This window comes from Pseudorca crassidens, chromosome 3, assembly GCF_039906515.1.
Source record: "Pseudorca crassidens isolate mPseCra1 chromosome 3, mPseCra1.hap1, whole genome shotgun sequence".
Lineage (NCBI taxonomy): Eukaryota > Metazoa > Chordata > Mammalia > Artiodactyla > Delphinidae > Pseudorca > Pseudorca crassidens.
This window is the reverse complement of record NC_090298.1, coordinates 66,236,470-66,262,313: the sequence shown is the minus strand read 5'-3', so window position 1 is coordinate 66,262,313 and position 25,844 is coordinate 66,236,470. Positions and strand designations below refer to the sequence as shown.

General features: G+C 33.2%; 1 protein-coding gene across 6 annotated transcripts in view; it reads right to left on the bottom strand.

The window, feature by feature from the left end:
- The window catches only part of XRCC4 (X-ray repair cross complementing 4), a 316,241-nt gene that overhangs the window by 185,439 nt on the left and 104,958 nt on the right, over positions 1-25,844 (bottom strand). For all 6 annotated transcript variants that reach the window (XM_067731169.1, XM_067731168.1, XM_067731167.1 and 3 more), the window contains exons 4-6: positions 17,449-17,615; positions 10,099-10,251; positions 9,112-9,209 (exon numbers count right to left, since the gene is read on the bottom strand). In XM_067731169.1, coding sequence (XP_067587270.1) covers positions 9,112-9,209; positions 10,099-10,251; positions 17,449-17,615 — 418 coding nt within the window. The remainder of the gene's footprint in view (positions 1-9,111; positions 9,210-10,098; positions 10,252-17,448; positions 17,616-25,844) is intronic.

The window sequence follows — 25,844 nt, the reverse complement described above, 5'->3', positions numbered from 1 at the left end:
TCAAATTGATAAATGTAGTAAAACAGATTTCTGAAATCTGTTTTACTACAATGAATCCAAAAAACAGTGTAACACCTTTTGCGTTTATTAGGTGTTACAATACTCAATTACACCCACAATCATCTACACCCACCCAAAGGTCTCATGACTTACATTAAGAGCTTCATAAAAACTTGGTAGTAAAATCTGACTTCTTTTTCACAATATTCTAAATCTGTTCTAGAGCCACAGAATCAGCCTGAGATGGAAGGTTTCTAAACATTAAGATCAAATAGATCTTACGTGTGTAAAATAGAGATACAATGTGAGTCACATAGAGAATTTTAAATTTCTTATTAGCCTTATTTTAAAAAGTAAAAAATAAACAGATGAAGTTAAAAGTAATATTATATTTAACTAAATATATCTAAAATATTATTTTAATATATAATATCAAAATTTATTAGACATGTTACATTCTTTTTTCACACTAAATTTTTGAAATCCAGTGTGTGGTTTATCCTTACAGAACATTTCAATATGGACTAGCCACATTTCCACTGTTCGAAAGCTTCATGTGACTGATGGCTATTTTATTGAACAACGCAGCTCTAGACAAACCTCCAGTCCAATGTTAATAGATGATGACTTAGCTTCTGTCTGAACACTGCTATTTTCTCTTCTTTTCATCTCAATTTCTCATTTATTCTAAGCTTAAGTTTCCTTTTAATGAGTCTTATTCCATCTTTTCTGGTTTAAACTCCGTTCTCCTAGGTCAATGGTTCTGAATCTTTTTTGGAACATGGTCCCCATTGAAAAGATAAAAAGTTTGGGTCCTTGCTCCAGAAAAACGTACATTTCCATTGTTACGAGTTGAATTGTATCCCCACCCCCAGAAAGATATTTTAGAGTCCTAATCCCCAGTACCTAAGAATGTGACCTCACTTGGAGATAGAGTATTTAGAGGTAATAAAGTCATGAGCTCAACTGTGTGGGTCCTAATCCAATATGATTGGTGTTCTTATTAAAAGAAGAAATTTGGACACAGGTATACATAGAGGGAAGATGATGTGAAGAGACACAGGGAGAAGATGGTCATTGACAAGCCAAGGAGAGAATTTTGGAATAGATCCTTCTCCCTCATGGCCCTCAGAAGGAACCAACCCTGCTGACATCTTGATTTCAGACTGCTAGTCTCCAGAACTTTAAGACAATTTATTTCTATTGTATAAGCTACCTAGTTTGTGGTACTTTGTTACAGTAGCCTTAGCAAACTAATACATGCATACATACATATAATTTTACATATAATTCCAAACGGCTCAAAGATCTCCCCACTAAACATTCTTTAAGAACCAGAGGTTGGGCTTCCCTGGTGGAGTCCTGGTTAAGAATCCGCCTGCCAATGCAGGGGACACGGGTTCGAGACCTGGCCCGGGAAGATCCCACATGCTGCGGAGCAACTAAGCCCGTGCGCCACAACTACTGAGCCTGAGCTCTAGAGCCTGCGAGCCACAACTACTGAGCCCACGTGCCACAACTACTGAAGCCTACGTGCCTAGAGCCTGTGCTCCACAACAAGAGAAGCCACGACAATGACAAGCCCATGCACTGCAACGAAGAGTAGCCCCCGCTCACCGCAACTAGAGAAAGCCCGCGCACAGCAACGAAGACCCAACACAGCCAAAAATAAATAAATTTATAAAAACAAAACAAAAACAAACAAGAACCAGAGGTTAAGAACTCACTTTGGATTGAACAAATTAAAAAGCATTTATGTAGTGTTTCTGTCACTTATTAACATTAATTATATCAACCAACATTTGTCCTAAGTTCATTCTCAGATCAGGCTTCTTATCACAAGAATGGTAAAATAACATTTTTAAACTGTTCTCAGAATTCCTGCAAGTCACTGCATGTTCTAAGGTTTAATATGATTCTCATGGGTTATGCTACACTTTGAGACTATAACCTTATTTACATGATCTTCTGCTCATGTTTAGTACATGTCCTCTTAAAATTGGGACATACAGAAATATGGGAAAATATTTATTTTCTTTAGATACTTCCCTTTTTCTCACCTAATTCATATACGAGTCAAAACCATATAAAGCAGGGTTTCTCACTTGGGTTCCATAGAATAATAAAGCCCATTTTAAAAGTTCCCAAGGTCTTATAATTTTGCGATCTGTTTCACAATACATTCTATCCTTCATTGTTATGCACACTAACATATTAAAGACTAGGAGAGATTATGCAGGAAAGAAAAAAATTGTTTAAGTTAAATAAGTGACCACATAGTTTTTTCTCACATATGTATTACCCATTGACACATCATGTAGATGACTACTTATGTCAAGTTGCCATACTCTGTAAAATCCTAGTCATACATACTTGGAGAAAGATGGTATAAATGTAGCCACAGAGCAGGCTAACCTCACGTTATTTAGATTCACTGGCCCAACCCAGTTAGCCACTGTTGGCAAGATCATTACTGCCACCAACAACACTGTTGGATGTGGGTATCACCTTCCACTGATAATTAAGTGAGACCGATTTGGTCCAGGCATAACAGTTTCCAGTCCTCATGGCCTCCCAGGTCCTGACAGAACTCCATACCTATCAAGTTCAGGAAACAGAGGATGGGGGAACAGCAACAATAGTAGCTGGGGCAAGAACTCCACAGACTCCCAATACTTACCTAAATTTCAGTAATTTTTTTAAGCATAAATACTTCCAATATTGCTGTTTGCTTTTTGCTCACTTCCAGAGCAATGAAGTATATGTTTATTTCTTTTTTGACAATTTTAGATACATAATTACTTTTGGAGGAGAGATTCTGCCAACCTTCTCATCACCCATAGCCAGAGACAAATATTCTTAACAGTATTTATTTTTGTCTCTCCAAGAACATAAAAAAATATAGAAATAGTTGCCTAGGAGGTTATATCAAAGTTATATTTTAATAGTGGGGTATAGAGAAGTTATCACAAATTTGCTAAGTACCTTTGGGACATTTGAGAGTTCTCAGGTAAATAAAATACTAAGTCAAAATCTAAAGCAATTAATATACACAGGGAGTGAGATAAGTCAGACAGAGAAAGACAAATACTGTATGATCTCACTTATATGTGGAATCTAAAAAAGCCGAACTCATAAAAACAGAGTGGAATGATGGTTACTGGGGGCTGGGGGTGGGGAAATTGGGGAGTTGTTTAAGGGTACAAACTTGCAACTAGTAGATCAATAAATCCTGCAGATCTAATGCACAGCAGAGTGATTGCAGTCAATAATACTGTATTATAAACTTCAAAGTTGCTAAGAGACTTGATCTTAAGTGTTCTCACCACAAAAAAGAAATGATAAATATGTGATGTGATAGAGGTGTTAGCTAACTCTTCGGTGGTAATCACATTGCAATTATAAATGTACCAAATCAACACATTGTACACCTTACACAATGTTATATGTCAATTATATCTTAATTTAAAAAAATATACAGAGGGATGACCTCAATAGAAATATGTACATTCTGGAATTTTCTCCACAAGCTTTACATCATAAAGCCTAGCTTGTTTAATCTAATGATATTGACTACCTCTATGGAAAATTTATGTATAAATAGGATCTTTCTTCTCTTTAGAAGAAAAAAATGTTCTCATTATTCTATTGCATCAGTGGCAGTCTCTTTAGTGCTAGCAAAGTCCCAAGGGTTTTTACAATACCTCAAAAAGAAATGTGCAAATGTGGGCAATCTATTGTTACAGAAGGCAAATACTTTCTCATTCTTTTCTCCTGTGTGGCCAACAGTAATGTACTTAACATTACTAGGCCTCTGTTTCCTCATCTGAAAAATGATGGGCTTGTACTAGAAGATCTAGAACTATATTAGATCTAGATTTCTCAAATATATGCCATCATTTCTCTGCAACGTTGCTTATGTATAAGAGCCCATGATCGCTAGGAAATACACTCAAATTGCTTTTCCAGTTTTGTGATAGGTTCTACTAAATCAAGCTTTTACTTAGAATTTATAAACAAATGTGCCTATGATAAACAAGCTGGATAATATTAAGGGCATAGTCTGTGATTCCAAAGCTGAATTCTGAGTAATCTCTTTGGCAGGACATGCTGTTATCCCCTCTGTGAGTAGACATTCAGTGTTCAAAGCAACGAGCTCTTTGATACTTTGAAATTTTGGATTCTGTTCTATTTTTAAAAGCTACTATATCAGTATTCATCAACTGTTTGACATGGCCATTCATTTATATTCAAAAAGGCTATTCTATAATTACCCTTCCTTTCAGGAAGCCTACCAACTAAGAGAAGCCTGAATTACTGATAGCAGTTATACAGGGACCTTCCTGTTGGTTAAGAAGGAGGACTAATTAAACTAATGCGCTAAATCTCGGGCTAATAATTATGCAGGAAAGTGGTAAGAAAGCTTATTTTATCAGTTTTTAGTGGTTGTGCACCTTTAATATGAAGCTAAGAAGGCTAAAACATTCTAGAATAAGTATATTTCTTATTTGAACTTTTGGTAAGGCTGATTTAATTGTTCTCTAAATGTTATAAATCTGTCAACTTCTGATAGAAATAACTATAATTTTAAAATACTGGTTATTCATTAAAATAATTTTAAATAATATTAAAAATAATTAATGACACATTAAAATAAGTCCTCTTGTGGTGGCTAAGTAGGAGCCAATTAACCATATCTTTTCAAAATGCTTCACATAAAGATCCTATTTCTATAAAATAAACCCAATTTTTCCCTAAATATTCACATGCATTTTGAATTCTGTTAAGACTAAGAAGTGCTTTGTAATAATTGCCAAAATTCTTAGAACATTCATATAAATTTAAAAATTGTTTTCACATAATTCTACTTTTATTGCAGTATCAAAATGGTTATGAAACAATATAAAAATCTGCATAATCCTAAATTATTTCTTAGGTTAGATCAGCTATTGTTGGGGCAAATGAAAGGCCACTTGCATGCACTGCTGCTTAGTAGCCTTTTGTCACTAAAATGCTATACCAATTACACTTATATCTCTGTATATTTTGGTGAGGTTCTGTTATTCAGTGGACCTAGCTCAACTTGAAGTTTCTCCACAGCAATGGACCTCAGGTATTACCTTGAACTGTAACTAAAGAAACAGAGGATTTCCTGTAGAGAAGGTTGTTTAATAATATCTATAATAACCCAATACGTTTCCATTGAATTAAAAAACAAAAACAACTTTGGAGGTAGGAGGAGTCCAGACTAATCAGGAAATCCTTAAAGCCACAAGGAGTTAATACCAACTAGATGAGAATGAAAGTGACCCATCCTCCTTTGTAATCCAGGAATTGAGCTATAAACAGGGAACACAGCAACTAGTTTATCTATCATAATCTTAATCTGAAACAAAGTGAGTATCTATGAACTCTAGGGCTTTAGTATTCAGTCACAGTTTAGGAAATAAAATCTGTAAAACAAGTGCTACCTCTCTAGAAATTCTGGAAATTAAGACATAGAGAAAGCAAATCTTACTAGAGAAAAACATAAAATGTAGTCGTGGGGTGGTATCGACTGTGATGTTCAAGCCTTAGAATACTTCAGAGATCTACTTTTAGCTAATAAACTGTTAGTGAATACTTTAAAGGTTTTTCTTAAACCTTTGAAGATGGTGTAGTACATATGAACATGATGTCACTTATTGGATTGAACTACTTGTCATTAGTTATTTCCTCAACAATCCTAACGATGAGGGAAATTTAAAAACTTTGGAGGAAAAAAGTAATAAAACAGATTGCTTATTCATAAAAATGTTACCTATCAGTTTCCTACAAACTATAATATCCCTTCCCTACTTCTGGGTATATGCATAAAAATTGTTTAGTGGTTCCACAATATTCATTCTAATCTTTTACTTGAATGAATACTGTGGAATCACTAAATGATTCTGGGCTCACTAAACCTCTTCATCATGCAGGAATGAGGTAATAATGTAAACAACTCATGAGGAAATCTGGTGATTTTAATAATTAATGATGAAAATATATTTATATAATAAAAATTACTATCAAGTTACAGATCTAGCCATTTAAAGAAATGGCTTTCTGAAAGATAAATGTATTAAATCCCATCGATTTGTTTTCCTCTAGTTTTTATTGTACAGAAAGCACACATGAACCCGCAGTATCTAAAATAAATTCATGTATTTACTTGTACTCTAAGAAGTTATTGTCAAGACAGCAGAATAAGGAAGAAATTCTCACTGCTGTACCCCAAACACATAGTAGTAATATATAAAATACCAAAAGACTAAACTGTGATTAAAAAAAAAAAAATCTCATGGACTAAGAATATATTTTGTCACCATAAAAGAATAGATTATAGAATCTGGTAAATTATGAGGCTGATTTTGTTGTTTAACATATATTTTTCCTCAGATCTATGGAATCTAGTGCTTAATGCAAAATTAAGCATTTTAGATCTAAGATTCACTTTTTTTTCCTTTAGCAAACCAGTTTCATGAACACTTCTTGCTGAAGCAGAGAGAAAAGAATAGTTAAAACTTCTAATAAAAATGCTCTTAATTCTTGACATAGAAAACTTGCCAAAAGCAAGTTAAATGCAAAAAAAAAAAAAAAATTAGAATCAGAGACCTATGGTCAAATATGTTGTGAACTAGATATGAGTTAAAGAAAAAATTCCATGTAAAATATAGAAAAAATACGCAATGACTTAAACATTTTTGAAGAGAAATTTTGCCAAATTTAAGAGTACAATTATAACGTAAAGCTTTGCTTAAAAGAGACAACACATAAAGGACCCCATTCTCATATACCCATGTTTAACCGTATACTTTCTCTTCAAAAATAATTTTCATCTACATCAAAGTTTCGTGAGATACTCTGAATAGGGAACAAAATCAAAGGCCATTGTGTTTAATAAAAATTCAGAATGTTCAAATTGGAAAGAGTACAGATTCTCTTTCTTTGTGAGCTTTCAATTACATCTGATTATTTTAAAAAAGGATTTCATTTTAAATGGGCCACAAATGTAAACCAAGCATAGCCTCCAAATGAAATTTTACTCTCACGTGCAAAATGAGAGTCTGTGTATGACTGACCCAATTCAAATCTAATTAGAATCAGATTAATCAATCAACTAATTTAATCAACAACAGAACGTTTCCATGAATGTAATTAGACACTTTCCTGTGTCTTTGTTCATTTATTCTACCTTCTTTCCTGTCATTAGGGGAAGTGCCCATGCTCCTAGCTAAATGAATCCTGCCGTTTGTGCATCTGATCCCATCTTATCTACTTAGAGACAGTATTCTAGCAATTCTTACCTCTGTCTACTGCCTGGACATTTTTTTCTCTCTCCTTACGTACTCCCATCAGTATGCAAACATGGCAGTATTTCTCTCATCTAAGAGAAAAAAAAAACCCTCTTGACCTCACTTCCCCATCGAGCTCTTGACCTGGGTCTTTCCTTTTTTTTTTTTTACAGTAAAACTTGTTAAAAGCATTGCTTATATTTGCTATCTCTTCTCCAATTCTCTCTTCTCATTCTTTTTGAGGCTCCTATTCTATTCCCCACCATTCCACTGAAAATGTTTTATTAAGAGCCCCAATAACATTTATATTGCTAAATACAGCAGTCAGTGCTCATCCTCATCTTCCTTGACCAATGTGCAGCATTCAACTCAGCTGATCAGTCTCCTCCTTGAAACACTTTGTCGACTTGGCTTTCAGGATACCACACCTACAATATTTGCTGCTCCCTCAGTCTTCTGCATTGGTCTCCTCATCTTCCTGACCTCTGCACACTCAAGTGTATCAGGGCTGAGTCCCTGGACCACTGCTCTTTTCGGTCTTCTCAAACTCCCTTGAGATCTCAGCCAGCTCTAAATACCATCTTATTTGTCAGCAGGAGCCCTCCCCCAAAGTCCCAATTTGTATATCCATCTCTCTACTCAATATCTCAGAATTAATGTTTCCAAAACTGAGTTCCAGCCCTTCCCCTCGCAGTCTCCCCCACCTTGCTAGGTCAACTGCATCTTTCAATAGTTCATTCCAAAAAGCTTACCATCACCGCTGTCTTTCTCTGATGACCCATACCCACTTCATCAGCAAATCCTGCTGCCTCTAAACATTTCTAGAATCTGCCCTTTGTTTACCACCTTCATTACTTTCACTCTCGTCTAAGGCCCTCTCATCCTTCAATCACTGTTGAACTAGCTTTCTGTCTATCTTCTGCACTTATCATCCTATATTCTCAACACAACAGATTAATCCTGTTAAAACTTAAATCACATCATGCCACTTGACTAGTTAAAATTCTGTAACAGTTTCCAGTATCACTCAAATTGAAAACTGAAATCCATACAATGGCCTAGAAGACCTTACACATTATCTGGCCTCTTTGACCTTATCTCCTAATACTCCCTATCTTCAACTTTCCACTTTATGCATACTGCTCTCCATGCTATTACTTGAACACATCAGGCAAACTTCCACATCAGGGCGTTTGTACTTAACTGCTTTTTCTGCTTTCCCACAGGTAGACTTAAACCTTTTCACCGAGGTCTTTTCTGGTGCCTTAGCTAAAATCACAACCCTCATCCCTATTCCCACCCTGACATTTTTTATCATCCTTCCCTGGTTTATTTTTCTCCTCAGCATTTATCACTAACATACTTTAATTTACTCATCTTGTTATTGTCTGTTTCCCTGGCTAGAATTTAAACTCCACGAAAGAGGAAATTTTTGTGTTTTGCTCTCTACTGCACAGAAGAGTTCCTGGTACATATTTGACATGAAGACATATCTTGCTTATCGTTTATGCATCTTTGTTTAATGAGGAATAGTATACCTTGATGTACGTGTGTGTGTATGTATATACATGTGCATGCTTGCTTGTTTTGTTGTTGCCAACGAGTTACTGGATTTTATAATAAATATGAATTTTTAACATTAAGTAGTTGAGGTTTTAGACTAAAAACCCTAAAGAATGTGTGTAGGAAAAATTATTTTCATAACATTTTTCTTTAAGGTTTATTATCATAATAAGTAATAAATAATAAGCCCAAGTGAGATGTTCAACAAAGGAAATAAATGTATTTACTTTACCTGGACTGGGATTAGGTGGGATTTCACTTTCCTCATCAGTACTTTCATCATAGATTGCATCTCTGTCAGTGGTCATTTCAGAACATGTTGGAGTTTCCCTAGAAACAGAGAGAGGCAGACTTATAAATTATTGGTTCATTCCTGGCTAGGTATCAAATTCACCAGTAAGTAATTATAGAAAATACCCCTGGAAAAACATTATAATTAAACAAATATATATTGAAATAGATATAATTAAGATGAAAGCACTTTAAAGACTATATGTTAACTCTCTTAAGAACAAGTTTCTCTTCTACCTTATATAAATGTGGTTTAGTTCTCACTATAATTAATTCTTGAGTCAGTTTATTATCATTTATTATTTATCTATCAAATCACAATACTATTCTTCTAAATTACCTTCTGTGGGTCACAGAGTAATCAGTACTTTACTGATCTCAAAGCAGTTCTCCCTTTCATTTGGTCTCCCCAAAACTCTGAGATGGGTACCTTTATTCTTATTACGAAGATATCCAAGTAAGGCACAGAGAGTTTAAGGATTGTCCAAGCCATACCACAGTCATAAGTCACCTATGATTCTTCCTTAAAAATCAAGTACATATTCACACTTAGAGTCACCTGATTCTAAAATTAAGCATTGCTTAGAAATCGAGATTACAAATGTGTGCCCAACTCTATGGTTCTGCAGAAGATGAAAGCTTTTAATTAATATATTTCTTAGTGATGCCTAAGAATTAAACTAGTATTATTTAGGTAAATCTCATGCCAGTTTTATGATTTAAGTCTAGGTGTGACAGTTGGGCAGGCATGGAGAGATCATGCTGAGTATTCTCTAGTCTACTGCATCTAACAACCAGAGCATCCAACCCCAGACTATCAAATGATCTCATATTACTAAAAAGTTGGCATCTAACTTTCATTAAGTTTGGGAAGAAATTGCACTAAAATGTCTGCATCTGCCATCCCAAAACAGAAAGGTCAAAATACCTTTTATGCTCGATGTTCTTTTCCAGTTCTTGAACTTCATTTAACAATTTATTTAAGCTTCTGATCTTTGCTTTCTTCTCATTCAGCACCAGAATGAACCGTTTATAAAGATCAGTCTCCAAAGCTTCCTTAGCACTCACACATTTTTCAAATCTAAAATATAAACAAACAAATAAATAAATCATGCAGGTTTTGTTTTAGTATTCAATCTAATACTGAAGACAATTTCAAGAAAGTTTTTCAAGAAAAATACAATTAAAACCATTTAAACATGTTTTCATTGATTTAAAGTTTTATATAGGTAAACAAATAATTAGAACTTACTGTTCATTAGCGTTTGTAGTTTACATACTGAGAAAAGGATAGAAATTGGAAACTGACAGCAAAAAAGCTTTTAAAACATCTAAATGTAATAACTTATTCACATCTATGGTTTATTTCCAAAGCACATATTTGTGGGAGAAATTTCAAACAAGAGTAACTATAGCCTATGTTTCTTGTACTTTGTTAATATTACTATAATAGCAACCATGATCTTGTTTTGTGATTAAGTGATTTACTTAATCAGTTCTCCCCAAATAGATTATGAACTGCTCCACAACAAGAACATGACATACCCAGTTGTATCTTATAACCCAGCAAACACACACACACACATACATATATTTATCCAACTTGAAATTTCCAAGGAGATTAATGAAACAGCAAATGTGAAACACTATACATTTTAAAGTTTAGATATATAAGACAAAACATAAAATTCTCTATCATTTATAATTCTTCCTACAATGTTCAAATGAGCTAACAAGAGACTGTACTAATTTTAATCTCTCAGATATATATAAAATAAAGAAGGCAAACTAGCAGAGGTTGTATATACTTGATATGTGCATACACACACACCATGAATAAACCTCTATTTTAAAGATTCAAATATAAATTATTTCATGTAATATATTCTTTTAAAAGGAGTTTAGCTCTGCCTGGTTTTCTCTTTACCATACTGTTAATTATACTTGTTGTTCTATACAGGTATTCTAGTATTTTCATTATATATATTATTTAACTATATATATTTTTCAGTGAAATAGAAACAAAAATGTCAAAATTTGATATACACGTCCTTATACTTTCAAGAGACTACCTAGCTAGAAATGCAAAGAATTAGGGCCTCTCATGGGATGAAAGGGAACATATGGCATTATATTTTCTGGGACCAATTACAGCAGTCTTATACCATAGTCATTGCCAAGGCTGTGAACTCCGTAAGGGCAGAGAGCATGTATGTTTTATTGGCTGCTTTATCCTCTGTGCCTAGCATAGTGTTTGGCATTCAACAGATGTTGAATAGCTATTTATTAGATAAATGAATGAAGTGAGCAAGTTAATATGGACATCTTATGAAGAAATGTAAAACCAGTGATTCTGAATATTATATTTTTCACTCCTTTAATAGCTATTCACTATTGTAACAGTAATATTTTTCATCTTCTTCAAGCTTCTAAAAAATTGTGATATTTAAGTGATGCACATAATGGTACAGCTAAAAGAGTTTAGGAATAGAAAGGAAGAAAATAAATGAAAGAGCGTAGGGATGCTTATGTTTTATAAAGAGGGAATCAATTACATTGCCTAAAAGGCTAATGGATTTAAAAATAAATAAATGTGACCAAAAGATGCATGAAAGTAAAATTAAAATGAAACCTGGGATGTGGGTCAGGGGAGAAAAACAAGACCAGGGGAAGTGATCAAAATTCCTCATCTTATAGCAGGGAGCACACAAGTAAATCTTAAATTTCAGAACATTAAGAAGCAGAGTGAATAAGTATATGTAGCAAATCACCAAAAGAATGAAAATAGAAATTCTAAAAATTAATTACTTCCAAGGGTAGGCTAAGGATAGAGGATTTTTAATTTCATACTCATCTGTACTTGATGAACATTTTATACAGGCTTAACTTTAATTTAAAAAATTGTTTATCCACTTGCAAAAAAAACTGTGATAAATATTAATATAGCAGTACCTCTATCATAAGCAAAGCTCTCTGAGAAAGAAGTACTCCAAAAGGTGTGGGGAAAAAAATAGAGCCAAAGTTGAGGAGAAGCTGCCAATATTGATGGCTTATTTTAAGCTGGGATATGTTACTGCATTTATATTTCAGATGCAAAGTGTTTGTAAACATTATATTCTTATTTTCTTGTACTATTTTCCAATGTAACACAAGTTTAAAAGATAACTAGAGGGCTTCCCTGGTGGCGCAGTGGTTGAGAGTCCGCCTGCCGATGCAGAAGACGCGGGTTCGTGCCCCGGTCCGGGAGGATCCCTCATGCCGAGGAGCGGCTGGGCCCATGGGCCGTGGCCGCTGGGCCTGTGCGTCCGGAGCCTGTGCTCCGCGGCGGGAGAGGCCACGGCAGTAAGAGGCCCGCATACCGCAAAAAAAAAAAAAAAAAAAAAGATAACTAGAACATACACCTGAGTGTACAATAATAAAATACTTTAAACATATACAAGGTAAAAATCAGTTATAAAAATTTACAATAAAAATCTTGTATAATAATTCAATATGTAAATCCATAACTATAGTAACCAATTAGTAACTTATCTGATTTAAAGGCATATTTAATTTCTATATAAATCACTTCAATAATTCTTGATTGAAAGATTATGTGTACTTATCAACTATCAAGCAAATTTCCAAACCTTTATTAAAATTAACATTTGGTATAACTCATGAATTAAAAATAGATATCAAAATGAAATATATCTTTTTTGTCTAAAGAATATTATTAATCTAAATAGATAGTGTCACGGCTACACTGTCAAAGGTAACAACATTTCTGTGATAGGAAAGCAAACTCAGTAGAATGCATGGCATTCTGTGAGTTAACCTTGCTTGGTTTTAGCAAAGCTTTAGGATTTTGTTACAACCAAACCTCTAATCATTAAACTGAATAACACTTCCTAGACAAAGCTGGGGAGTGGGGGTTGGCTAGGAAATAGTATTATTGTGAATAGTTTCAGGATATGAATTTACTCTTGATTATTAATGATTAACAAATTCAGAGAACTCTATCTTTTTATTTAATATTCAGTAACTAACAGGTACATACCATCCTCCCATCACATTTGTAATGCCATTCCTCCCTTACAGCATTATGATGTTACTATGCCTTCCATATTATTGATACTTGCCTCCTGCCAACCCTCCACGTCAAGAACTGAACAGGTATTAGTAAGTGAGACATACGGGATTCATTCCTAAGTTTAGCAATACTAAAGGAGAACTCACATACAACCAGATCAGACCACAGCTGGTCCAAGGATCATCTCTAAAGCAAAGCTCAAACCTGATGAAACCATAAATAACATCAAACAGGAAAGGCCTAATGATGCTTTATCCTTTTAACAGTGACTGGGACAACAGAACAATAAAGTTTAATTAGCAGCCTAGGACTGAGGTATCTAGGAACTCAGACCAAATGACAGTACTTAAAAAAAAAAAAAACACTAAACTAAAAGAGTAAAAACTAAATATGGAAAACACTGAATATTCAAATAAAATATTTCTGGATGGGAAAACAAAGAATTTAAGAATAAATGTCAAAAACAAACAACAAAAATGAGAGCAGAAACAAGGTAATTTCATGGAGAAATAACATCCAAAATAAGAGAGTAAATGATAACCCAAAATAAAACAACAGCTATGTAAATGTGAACATGTGGTACTTAGAAACAGTGCAGTAATCCTTGTATTTACAGCTCTGATCAAATTTATATCCAGGTCAGGGTTGTGCAGCAAAAGAAAATCTTCACAGAGTTCAGAGGACAAAGAATGCTAAAAAGAAATGGAAAAGCAAGCAGTGGTAAAGAGATTTAATAAGCCTCTAAGTACGGAAGAAGATGGTAAACAGCTGTTCCTCATCCTTTCTGATGACAGAACAAGAGGAAATGGCCTTCAGTACACCATGAAGGACTCAGATTACCAATAGATGGAAGGAAGAATTTTCTGCCTGTGACTGTTCTTAAACAATGTAATGGGCTACCAACAGGAGTTGAGGATATCTCTTGAGGTCTTTAAAAATTGGACTAAATTCATCTGGCTATAATGTGATCCTAGCTTGAAGGCAGAGAGATGAAGTAGAAGAGCTTTCAAGGTCTCTTCTATTCTAATGATTCCATGAGTGTCAACCCAATTCAAAATGCTGAAAACTGCCTTCAATTATAGGTTTAATAACTATAACTCAGAGTAAAGCTAGAGAGTTTCTAACTTGATGTCTGAGTGCAAACAAAAGACCTATTCAGTAACGTGGAACTTGAGAGTTGTTATTTGAAACTAAATAGGAAAAACCAGTGAAATAAATATAGCTAATGACCTAAGGATTTACATACAATATTTCTAATGTCTTCTCCTTTATCTAAACTATACAGAATTAAATTAATCCAGTAATGTCACTTGTTTAAAATGGAGCTAAGACTGCAATTATTAAATAGCAAATAAAAGAATAACAGCAAATATATATGTTAAAAGTCTACACGTTAAAGCTCATTCTTTTTACTCTTACTGTAATTCCTCACTCCTTACTCAAACCTTATTTATTCTCCACTGTCATCCCAAATGGAAACAGCTTTAGATTTGGCTCTGATTATAATAATGATACATATTTAAATACAAAAATATATGCAAAAAATACTCCCAAGAAGTAAAGGAAAATTTAATTCACAATTCCAGACACACACTATTATCATTTAATTTTCTCTTTCTAGATACTCTCTATCTGAAGACATATTTTACCAAAAAAAATGAGATACTCTTCATATTTTTGGAAGTTCACATTTTGCCTCAACACATCATAAACATTTTCCATGGTATAAGCATCATGTATATGATTGCTTTTTGCTCATATAATATCCTAGTGTGTATTAAATATATTTCAGACCTATCTACCATAGCTTCTAAGGGAATTCTCAGCACCTATTTTGTGACCCACACCCCCACTCTCCCAGGCACACATAGTCTTGAAAAACGATAAGGAAGAAATGATTGGATCATGAATGGACACTGATATAAGACTAATCAGAAGCAGCACAGAAACTGAACTGTGACCAGGCCTAATGAGAAGACCTCAACTCTACTATCTATGTGGTCAGTTACCTAACTCAGTATGTTTGTATCCTATTTCTAATCTGTCTAAAGACTCTTGATCAGTACTACTGCCTTACGGAAGCAGGAGCTGTAAATCCTTTGCTCATTTCCCAGTGTACTAAGGCTCTGGAGAGGGAACACTTCAGGAAATACTGCTTGACCATGACCAAGGTGTATTTACAGCTCTTTAAAATGGCCACTTTCTGTGTGATAGGAAAGAAAACCAAATTTGGAAAATAGATAAATCTACTAATCCAACATCTAGAATACAACCAAGAGCCTAGAATTCTCTGGAGTGGACTTTGTTTCCTCTGTTTGAAGGGCCACTCCAAGGGCACACATCTTCAATTCCTGAAGAAGATATGTGATCCAGTATTTACAAAAAAAAAAAAAGAATAGCTAGAGCATAATAAGACTGGTGATAAGCTACATGGCTATGCTTTTGATCAAATAGGTAACTTTTTGCCACAATAACACAAAAGAATTTTCTGGGTAATTCCGAAACAGCAAATCAAGCATCCGTGGGGCACATATTATATATACCCTCATACGCTGTTTTACAGCACAAGGTATATTTGTCTCCACTGTCTCATCTTTGTTCCCTGCTGCTTTCCATCCTATGGCAGTGGTGTTGAATACTGATGAGGTAATACCTCTTTCAACCTCTTGCAGACATTTTAAAGCAATTTGCTCAAGTACCAAGTACCCAGTCTGCATTTTTGTGGGCAATTTGTGAATCAAATTTCCGATCATCCTGAGGGTATTTTGAGTTTTTAATATAATGGCTTATCACGACCAGGGTATGTCTCATTTCATTTGATTTATTTTGTATATAAAATAGAAAAACACACTCAAACTACTGATATGAGCCCCAAAACATGCTTTCTAGAACAAATATTTGGTATTAATTCATAAGAACATGAATTTTAAAGAGAAAGAGAAACGTTAAATTATTTTTCTGTATGGTTTCCTAACATTTATATAATTTTGATTTGGTCTAATTACTTCATATAATTGGAGATAAAAATTAATTCAGAACTAAAAGAAAACAAGATATTTTATTAATATAATAAATGAGAGCCAAATAGAACCAAGTTTTAGGTGATAGGTGTTAAGTTGATGCCTTGCATTAATTAATAAATATAAGTAAATGTATAGAAACAATATCCTCTAGTCAACCTCATTTTCACATACATATATTGACGATGAAAAAACCCTTCACGTTTTTCATGCACTCCCCCATATACTTACTAATGTCCATAAAGAACAATCTTAGTGAGTGCCCTAAAAAGATTCTAAATTGGATAAATGTTCTTATGTTTTAGAGCAACTGGTTTGAATGAAAGATAAAAAATCTACTTTACATACTGGATGTAATAATAATTATTATTATTTTATATATTCTACATAATTATTTCAAATGCTGCAATGTATATATATACAAATGCATGCATATTATATTAATATATCTTTATAGAGATACAAATATTCACAACATATATTTTATTTCCTTCAAACATCTTTTACATAATAGAGTAATACAGGCTACACACTGGACCAGCCTAGGTTATGATATAGTTGAGAAAAATGCATAATTGAGAAGATAGGTCACTTTCTTCTTCATCGTTTAAAAGATAAGGAGCAAAATCAGGAAAATAAAGGCTTTTCAATGTCTTATCCAGTAGTAACAATTACTTCTTTTTAAAATGCTGATAGTATGAATTTTCAATCAATCAGCAAAAATAAGTCTTTATTAGGAACCAAAACACAAACTTCACCTGAAATAGATGCCATTCATAAAAAGATTCCAAATAAGGAATCAACTATGCTTATTTATATTTCATGTCTTTTTTATTCATTATTAATCTTATAATTTGAAGTCAATTAATCCTTATAAACATCAACTTCCTAAACTTTGATTAATATTAATGAGTTCTGATTCTCATTGTCCAATTACTCCTTATTGTTATTAGTTTGCCGGGGCCACCAAATACTAAGGACCTAAAAGTGTTAATGTACTCATATAATGTATAATAATGACCAATAATTTAGTTTAATCACATTAAGTAAAGGTACAATTAATGACAGATTTCATTTTAAATATATGCTAGTCTACATATATTATAAATGTATAAATCATTAACTTATAGCTACAATGATATAAAGAGCTTAGTGTTTTTATGATATAAGCACATTATGCACACACCGTCCTTGGACATCATTCCAGTCTCTCAGAAGCCTTTCATTTTCTTTCTGTAGGTGCTCATTTTTGGCTTGGTTTTCTGCAATGGTGTCCAGGCAACGACAAATAAGTTCTCTAATGACCTCAGCTGGGTTTGCAACTTTCTCTAGATTGAAGGAACCAAGTCTGAACTAGGATGAAAGGAAAACATGATTAGCTTTGGGGGAGAATATCAAGATTGAGTGGCCCAGTTTTAAATACACATATTTTCTTCTGAGGGGAAAAAAGTTTAAGATTTAAATATAGCTCACTTACCAGATATAAATACAATGAACAAAATTACTGGGCAACTTCCTACTTTCTTACTAAAGCTTATCAGATAAATCAACATATAACCTAAGAATAATTCTTTTTAAGTGGTAAGTCATTCTCCCACCTGCTAGCAGAAAAGAAAACAACATAAATACCATATAAGCATACTACCATCTGTTTGCTACTACCTAATTTAAGTCACTATGCTCAGAATAAGGAAAGAAATTATACATGAAGACTCTTTTTTTTTTTTTGGCCATGTGGCATGCATGCAGGATCTTAGTTCCCTGACCAGGGATCAAACCCGTGCCCCCTGCAGTGGAAGCGCAGAGTCTTAACCACTGGATTGCCAGGGAAGTCCCTACATGAAGATTCTTAACTCTGGTTTCTGTTAGTACTGATAGTAAAATCAAATAACTGACAGAAGCTACCTGTGAAGAAAGAGAAAAATTTTTGTAATACCTAAGAAAAATATAGGGTTTTAAAAAACAGATAAAGGAGTAATGACTGTTACCAGGTTTATCAAAAACCAACAATTTATTACTATAAATTATAAATAATAATGTCACATGTCAAACTTGAGTACTTTTGCATAAAGGTAAGACATAAAAATATCTTAATTCCTCTGTTAGAGGGCACTACAAAATAAAACCGTGTAATAAAATTTTATTATAGTTAAGGAATTCTGAAAGGAACACAGGCTCTCCTCATTTGGTAGATAAAGATACTGAAACACAATGATTTACTAATAACTATAATATCCTTATTATTAAAATTAGAATTATTGTAACTAAAATAAGCTTTTAAATGACAATTATAATTATATAGCCACCATACCTTACAATTGAAGTATAACTCAAGCATAGCACAAATACAAATTAATCTAATCATCACCAAAATGGAACTGTTATATCCATTTTATAGATTAGTAAAGTGAGGTTCAGAGTAGTTATCTAATATACTGAAGGAATAAAATCAAGATCCTACTATACTATCCTGTTACACTGTTTCCTGACATAAATGAGTATGGTAAACAAACAAGTAAGAGGAAGAACTAGGTTCAGAACCTACACATAATTCTGAAGAGAGATTTTAAAGACATTAAGTAGGTAGCAAAATTGAGGGTACAAAAGGGTTTTTTTGGTTGTGTGTTGTTGTTTGTCTCCTGGATCAGTAATTTCTATTATGGCATTCACTAATAGGAATATTTCTAAAGTGTCTTGCCTGTAAAGGAGTATTTCTATAAATATGTTACATACAGATTGAGAAATATTTAATAGTGATTGATAATTCTGAGACAAATCACTGTTAGTCGATTTACAAATAAAACTAAAAGTCACTACAGTAAAAATCCAATGTTTGCAATCTGAGTGGCAATTTATAAAACATTTCAGTTAATTCCTATAATTTAGAATCATTTAGTTGTTTAACCCCACAGAGTAAACTTTTCTGGATGAATTATGTTTACCAATTTATTTTAAATTTTCAGATCGAAAACACAGGTAGATATTTTCCTTAATATTTTAGAAACCCTGTGAAAAGACCTAAACACTGACAATTCCTAGGTGTTGAAAAACATTTATATATACTTGCTTAAAATGTAAAGGAAAACAAAGGATATTTATATTCTTGTATTATAGGCACACTTTAGAGGACTGAATAGTACTGGTTTAGTCACAAAGAAATTGAGTATGTATTTGTGTATTTTTTTTTTGAAATCCGAGGAGGTCACAATGTCTTCTTAATCCTTTAATTTGTTTTATCTGTTTTATCTCACCTCTTTCTCTTTCTTAACAAAAGAATGGGAATCAGATTAAGAAAAATTGTCCTTTATTTCAATATTTCAATGAGTACATCCAGTTGTGTAGATAGATATATAAAACCTAAATTAGAGCTTAATTCTAATTTTAATAGTAAAATTATTATTTTAAAATAGTATAATTATTATTATTAAACCTTTACCCAAAAAAGACTTGGAAAAATTCTAAGAATTTTGAAATTATTTCAGACTATTTGTCACATCTGATTTATTTCTCTTATACTTAGAATCAAATGGCCAAAAACATTTGCATATAAGTGCATATAATGAGTCCATTTAACAAGTATATAAGTTTAAATAGGAAAGTTTTATCTATGTAAAGAATATATAAATTGAAAGTAAATTTGAGCACTAACCTTTTAAAGCTTCTCTTATGCAAACAAACATACAAAAATTAAGATTAGCTGTAGAATATTACTTCTTTGAGTCCATGCAGAAGAAAAATTAAGCTTATTTTATTTTTAGACAATAGATTACATTATCAGTAAAACATAAACCCACACTGTGATTTTGTATTCTCGCATTATCACAATTGTCAGGAAGCTTTGACTAAGATAGACATTTTTAGAAAGAAAAGAGTTTTTCATCACTTGGAAGTTTCAAAAATGCCAAATGGATAATGATCCATTATCCATTTCAAAGTGTGATATTCAGGATCACACGCTGATCCTGAATACAGTAATCAGTAAAATACAAATGCACAGATAAACACAAGTCTAGCCTCCTAACATTCTATTTTAGATGGCAAAAGAAAAAGGGAACAATTTTAAATCACTAATAACAAGAAACTTTTTTCAAAATATCATTCAAATCCTTACATCCAAAATTCCAAAGGAGAATTCTTAAATTTCTTCTTGGCTATTTAGTATAGAATAAACTTAAAATGTCATTTCTTCTTAAGAGTAGGCAAGTATTTTTCAGTTTCTATTTTTTCTAATTATATTCACTAGTTTGGGGTCCTTTAACAGGCATGAACATCTGTTATTCCAAACAATAAAAATAAGAAGTATTTAAAACTCAATCCAAGAAAAATATTTAACTTGAGATATTCTGCTTATTTTGTAGAAAAATTCTGGAATGTATGAGAGAGTGAGTCTGCTGGACCATCCTGTCTGTATACACATGGTTCAGAGCCAAGGCAGGAAGCACCCTTCCACTCTCACTACCTCTGTTCCAGCCTGTCTACCTCATAGATGCAAGGGACCACACGCCCATGTGAACTGGACTTAGAGAAGGGCCTCAAATCAGGCCTAATGAATTGAGAAGCATGAAATATTTCTGTGCTCTAACTCTATATTCAGACCATCTTTATACCATCCCTCAAATGAAGTGGCAACTTTAGAAAAGTATTGTTTTTAAAACTAGCAAATTCCAACAAAAGTTACACTGTATGTTTTTGTCAATTTAAAAATCTTTTGCTTTAGTTTTTTGTTGGACATGTAAGGCTATTAACACAGATGTTCTTTATTAGTTCTGTAATTTCAAAATAATCTGCAATATGAAATCAGGACTTCAAATGGTACACCAGAGTCAGAAACCACAAATTAAAGACATTTTGAAAGTATATCTCTTCTTTAGAGACATGGGCAAAAATAAATTTCTCTTTTGTAGTTAGTTCTCAAGATCGTATGGAGAATTCAGTGTACACAAACCTATACTAAGCATCTCATTCAGTCTATAATCTAAGATTTTAAGCTATGTTTTTATTTTTCCATGTAAAAAAAAGTTGAAAACAATTAACTTCTTAAATACTGGTAATCATAGTAGGTTGCACTAGTTGACTCTAAACTGTCATTATTTTAGCTAGCAAAACAGATAGCATCTTTGATCTGATCTGCATTAAAAATTCTCAATTTCAGAAAACTTATCCATTTTCTTTAGCCAGGCTTTTATTCTGGATACCTATCTGTCAATTCTTTAAATCCAAGATTAAATGCCACACCCCCTTACTCATCACTTCAAAGTCCAGAACAAATTCTCTTAAAACTACTTTAGTCTACATTGGCTTCTCTGTTCTTGATACTTCAGAGTTTGTCTCACACAATTTTTCACTCAGTTTCATCCTCCCTATATTTTTCTCTTGTTTCAGAAATGTAGTCTTTTCCTTTAAATTTCTAGCTCTTTGAGGTCAGAGACCCTATCTTATGTCTTCCTTAGTCTCCACAGTGTCTTATACAGTTCTAGACATATATTAAGTGCTCAATAAAGACTTGAATTTTTTAAAATTGCAATGATCCTTATTAATAAGAGAATACAATTATAATGTGGCAGGGTAAAGGAAATAATTGGGACAGTGATTCTCTGAATACAAATTAAGAAATATTTTAATCTGTTTAAGGATGTAACCGTTTTATTTTATTGAATAGTATAATTTCAACCAAAAGGGCATGGTTTAAATATTGCATAATAGCTCTCAATACTGTGATAATACATAAGTTTAATAAAACCTAAAAAGATACTTTTTTTTTAAAGAATGTATAAAGTTATATATGTACTCAGTTATCAGGTTCTTTGGAGTGGCCAAACAGATAAAAGAGAATATATAGTATTGGTAAAATACACTAAATAAACACTAATTCCAGGGGAATTGTTTATGGCCATTCCACATGTTTCTGGGGATAGGAGGATTATCAAGGTGTGAGTTGATACTCTGCTTAGAATATATCAACTAACGAGCTGCATTTTGATACGTTATCAAAGTAGTCTAAATAACCTTACAAAATTAATATTTGTTACTGTCCTGGGAACCAAGATGTAAAGGTAAAGGAAAAGGAGGAATAAAGATATCTTGATGTGATTCCTAGGCAATAATGGTCACACAGGAACTCCGTTCTTTTCAGTATGTGTTTTTAAATTTATTAGTATTAAAAAAAAGTTTAGCTGTGCCTAGATATGTATACACTAAAAAAGTAAAGCCTATTCATTATAGTGTGTAATACAGGATATTTTGTCTATTGTAGACAAATACATAGTTGTAAATATACCATTGTTGTAATACATAGTTGTAAAATTCTAGTAATAAAGGAAATCAGTCAAGTTATGTAGTAAAAAAGAAACTAAACTGTATTACTTTGGCCTAGTTATGTTAATCATCAACTGTAAGTATTCTGAATCAACTATTTCTTACTAAGGTCTTAGTATCATGAACTCTTTGGTTTTGTGACCTGCTGAAATGTTATTTTAGATTTAAATAAAAAATATTACAAATGAATCTTCTAAAACAGTGACATACCTAGGTTGATAACTGGTCACATTTAACTTCCAAGGTAGCTAGAACTGAGAAAAGAATACTGATAAGGACTTTCTAAGCAGATAAGAGAGCTTTATTGTGAGGCTATTAATCTCACCTTTCCAACTATTTTCTTGACCAAATTTCTTAAAGCTTATTTAAAAATGTTGAAATATCTCAAGATGATTATATGATCAAACAAGGCTCTGCATATGCAGAGTTGTAGATCTGTAGATCCTATAGGTTCTTACAATTAAAATGCAATCTTCTAAAAGTGAAAATACACTGAGCTCTAATTATAGGGCTAAAAATTATTAGATTTTAAGGACATGCTATATGCTTTAATATATTAAGTACCATCTAAGAATTATTTGGTATTCATAATTGCAAAATTCATTGGTGGGAGTCAGAGAATCCTTGAGAATGAAACGCCCAAAGGTCCATGTGATAAGACTATCTCAGAAGTTACTTTTACTTTGAATGACTGTAAATGTTCTCCATTATGTCTTGAAATAGAGATGATGAGCCTTTTGGTTCATGGAAAATATAGTAAAAACTAGAAGACTTATCTGGTCTAATTAGGAGTTATAATTAACAATGAAAATTTTTACTATACATGGATTTAGAATCAACTAAAAGGCTTTTCCCACAGTTAACTGAATTGGGGGTAGTGGGGTAGGTAGAAGGCAGGGGTTGCCTATTATTTGCCTGTTACTTTAATTTTGATATTAGAAAAAGAAATATTGCCTTGGATTTCCTGACACTCTACTAGATCTCATAATACTCATCTAATCATATCTTCATAGTATGCTTCTCTGTCTTCCACTTACAGCCTAAATGGTAATATTTCTTGGAATGGTCCCTTGACCTACTTCTCTTTTTTCTCTGTAGAGTTTTAGGGTTATCCACAATCACAGCTTCCATTACAGATAAGCTGAAAACTGCCAAATGTGTATCTACAGGTGGTACCTCTCCTAAAGTCCAGACTTCTATAAACATTTAACTCATTTTTGGAGTGATGTCACCAGTATGTCCTATACAGACCTGAAACTTCAAATGCTAAGACAGAATTCATTGTCCATCCCTCTCACTACTAAACTAACTCCTCTCTGTACTTTCCATTAGACATTCATTCAGTTACACTTGGGTAGTCTAGTGGGTGAACATGGACAATTATCATAGCATTACAATATTAACTTTTTTTTCTCATACTAGTCTGAAAGCTGCAAAGGGATAGGGGCTACATATTACTCAAATTAGTATTCCCATTCTTACATGGTTAAACATAGAATGTATTCATTTATCAGACTTTCTGAGTATGTACTATATGTTAAGCATTGGAGATACTGTTGTGAACAAGAAAATGTGTACACTCTCTTGGACCTTATATCTTAGTAGAGGAGGTTGATGATGCCAAATGATCAAATAATAATTTCACACAGTTGTAAATTCAATGAAGAAAATAAAATGAGTCATAAGATAGCTATTAGAGGGCAGAGTATGCTTAGATATAGTGGTCAGGGAACAAGTCCTTGCAAAAACTGAGGTAGAGAACAGAGATGAGATTGGAAAGGTGGACAGGAGAGTAGATCATATAGGATTTTGTAGGCCACAGTAACAAGTTCAGAACTTACTCTAACAAAAAGCCATCAGAAGATTACAGGCAGGAAAACAAGTGTTTACAGAGTACTCAGCATTTCCTCTAAGATTGCCCCCAATTATCCCAACCTCCTGGTACTCAGGCCCCATGTAATTCCCTCTCCTTGAGTGTGGGCAGGTCTCTGACTTGCTTCTAACCAAGAGAATATGGCAAAAGTGACACATATCAGAATTTCAGACAAACTAAAAACAAACAAAGAAGCATAAAAAATATACTAGGAATCTGGTTTGGAATTACACTCATTCAAGTTATTTTATAAGGAATTAACTTATTTCCAACATGAATTACAGTGTAATTTCTCCATTCAGGACCACTGGATTTCTTTATATAATCAAGAGGTTTTTTTATATCCTTTGGTTAAGTTTCTCATTGTTAATTTTTTGTTTCTGTTTTCATTTTTAAAAAAATTTTATTGAAGTACAGTTGATTTACAATGTCATATTAGTTCCAGATGTATAACATAGTGATTTGATATTTTTACAGATTATACTCCACTTAAAGTTATTATAAAATATTGACTGTATTCCCTGTGCTGTACATTATATCCTTGTATCTTATTTATTTTATACCTAGTAGTTTGTATCTCTTAATCCCATCTCCTATCTTGCTCCTTCCCTCAATCCCTCTCTCCACTGGCAACCACTAGTTTGTTATCTGTATCTGTGAGTCTGTTTCTGTTTTGTTACATTCATTCATCTTTTTATTTCTTAAATTCCACATTTAAGTGAACACATTTGGTATTTGTTTTTCTCTGTCTGATTTACTTCACTAAGCATAACATCCTCCAAGTCCATCCATGGTGTTGCAAATGGCAAAAATTCACTCTTTTTATGGCTGAGTAATATTCCTGTGTGTGTGTGTGTGTGTGTGTGTGTGTGTGTGTGTGTATGTACCATATCTCCTTTACCCATTCATCTCTTGATGGAAACTTAAATTGCTTCCATATCCTGGTTATTGTAAATAATGCTGCTGTGAACACTGGGGTGCATATATCTTTTCAAATTAGTGTTTTCGTTTTCTTTGGATATACATCCAAGAGTAGAATTGCTGAATCAGATGGTAGGTCCATTTTTAGTTTATTGAGGAATGTATATACTCTTATATCCATAGTAGCTGTACCAATTGCTTATTTTTTTTTTTTTTTTTTAAATGGGTCTTTTTTTTTTTTTTTTTTTTTTTTTTTTTTGCGGTACGCGGGCCTCTCACTGTTGTGGCCTCTCCCGTTGCGGAGCACAGGCTCTGGACGCGCAGGCTCAGCAGCCATGGCTCACGGGCCCAGCTGCTCCGCGGCATGTGGGATTTTCCCGGACCGGGGCACGAACCCGTTTCCCCTGCATCGTCAGGCGGACTCTCAACCACTGCGCCACCAGGGAAGCCCCAATTGCTTATTTTTAAATCAA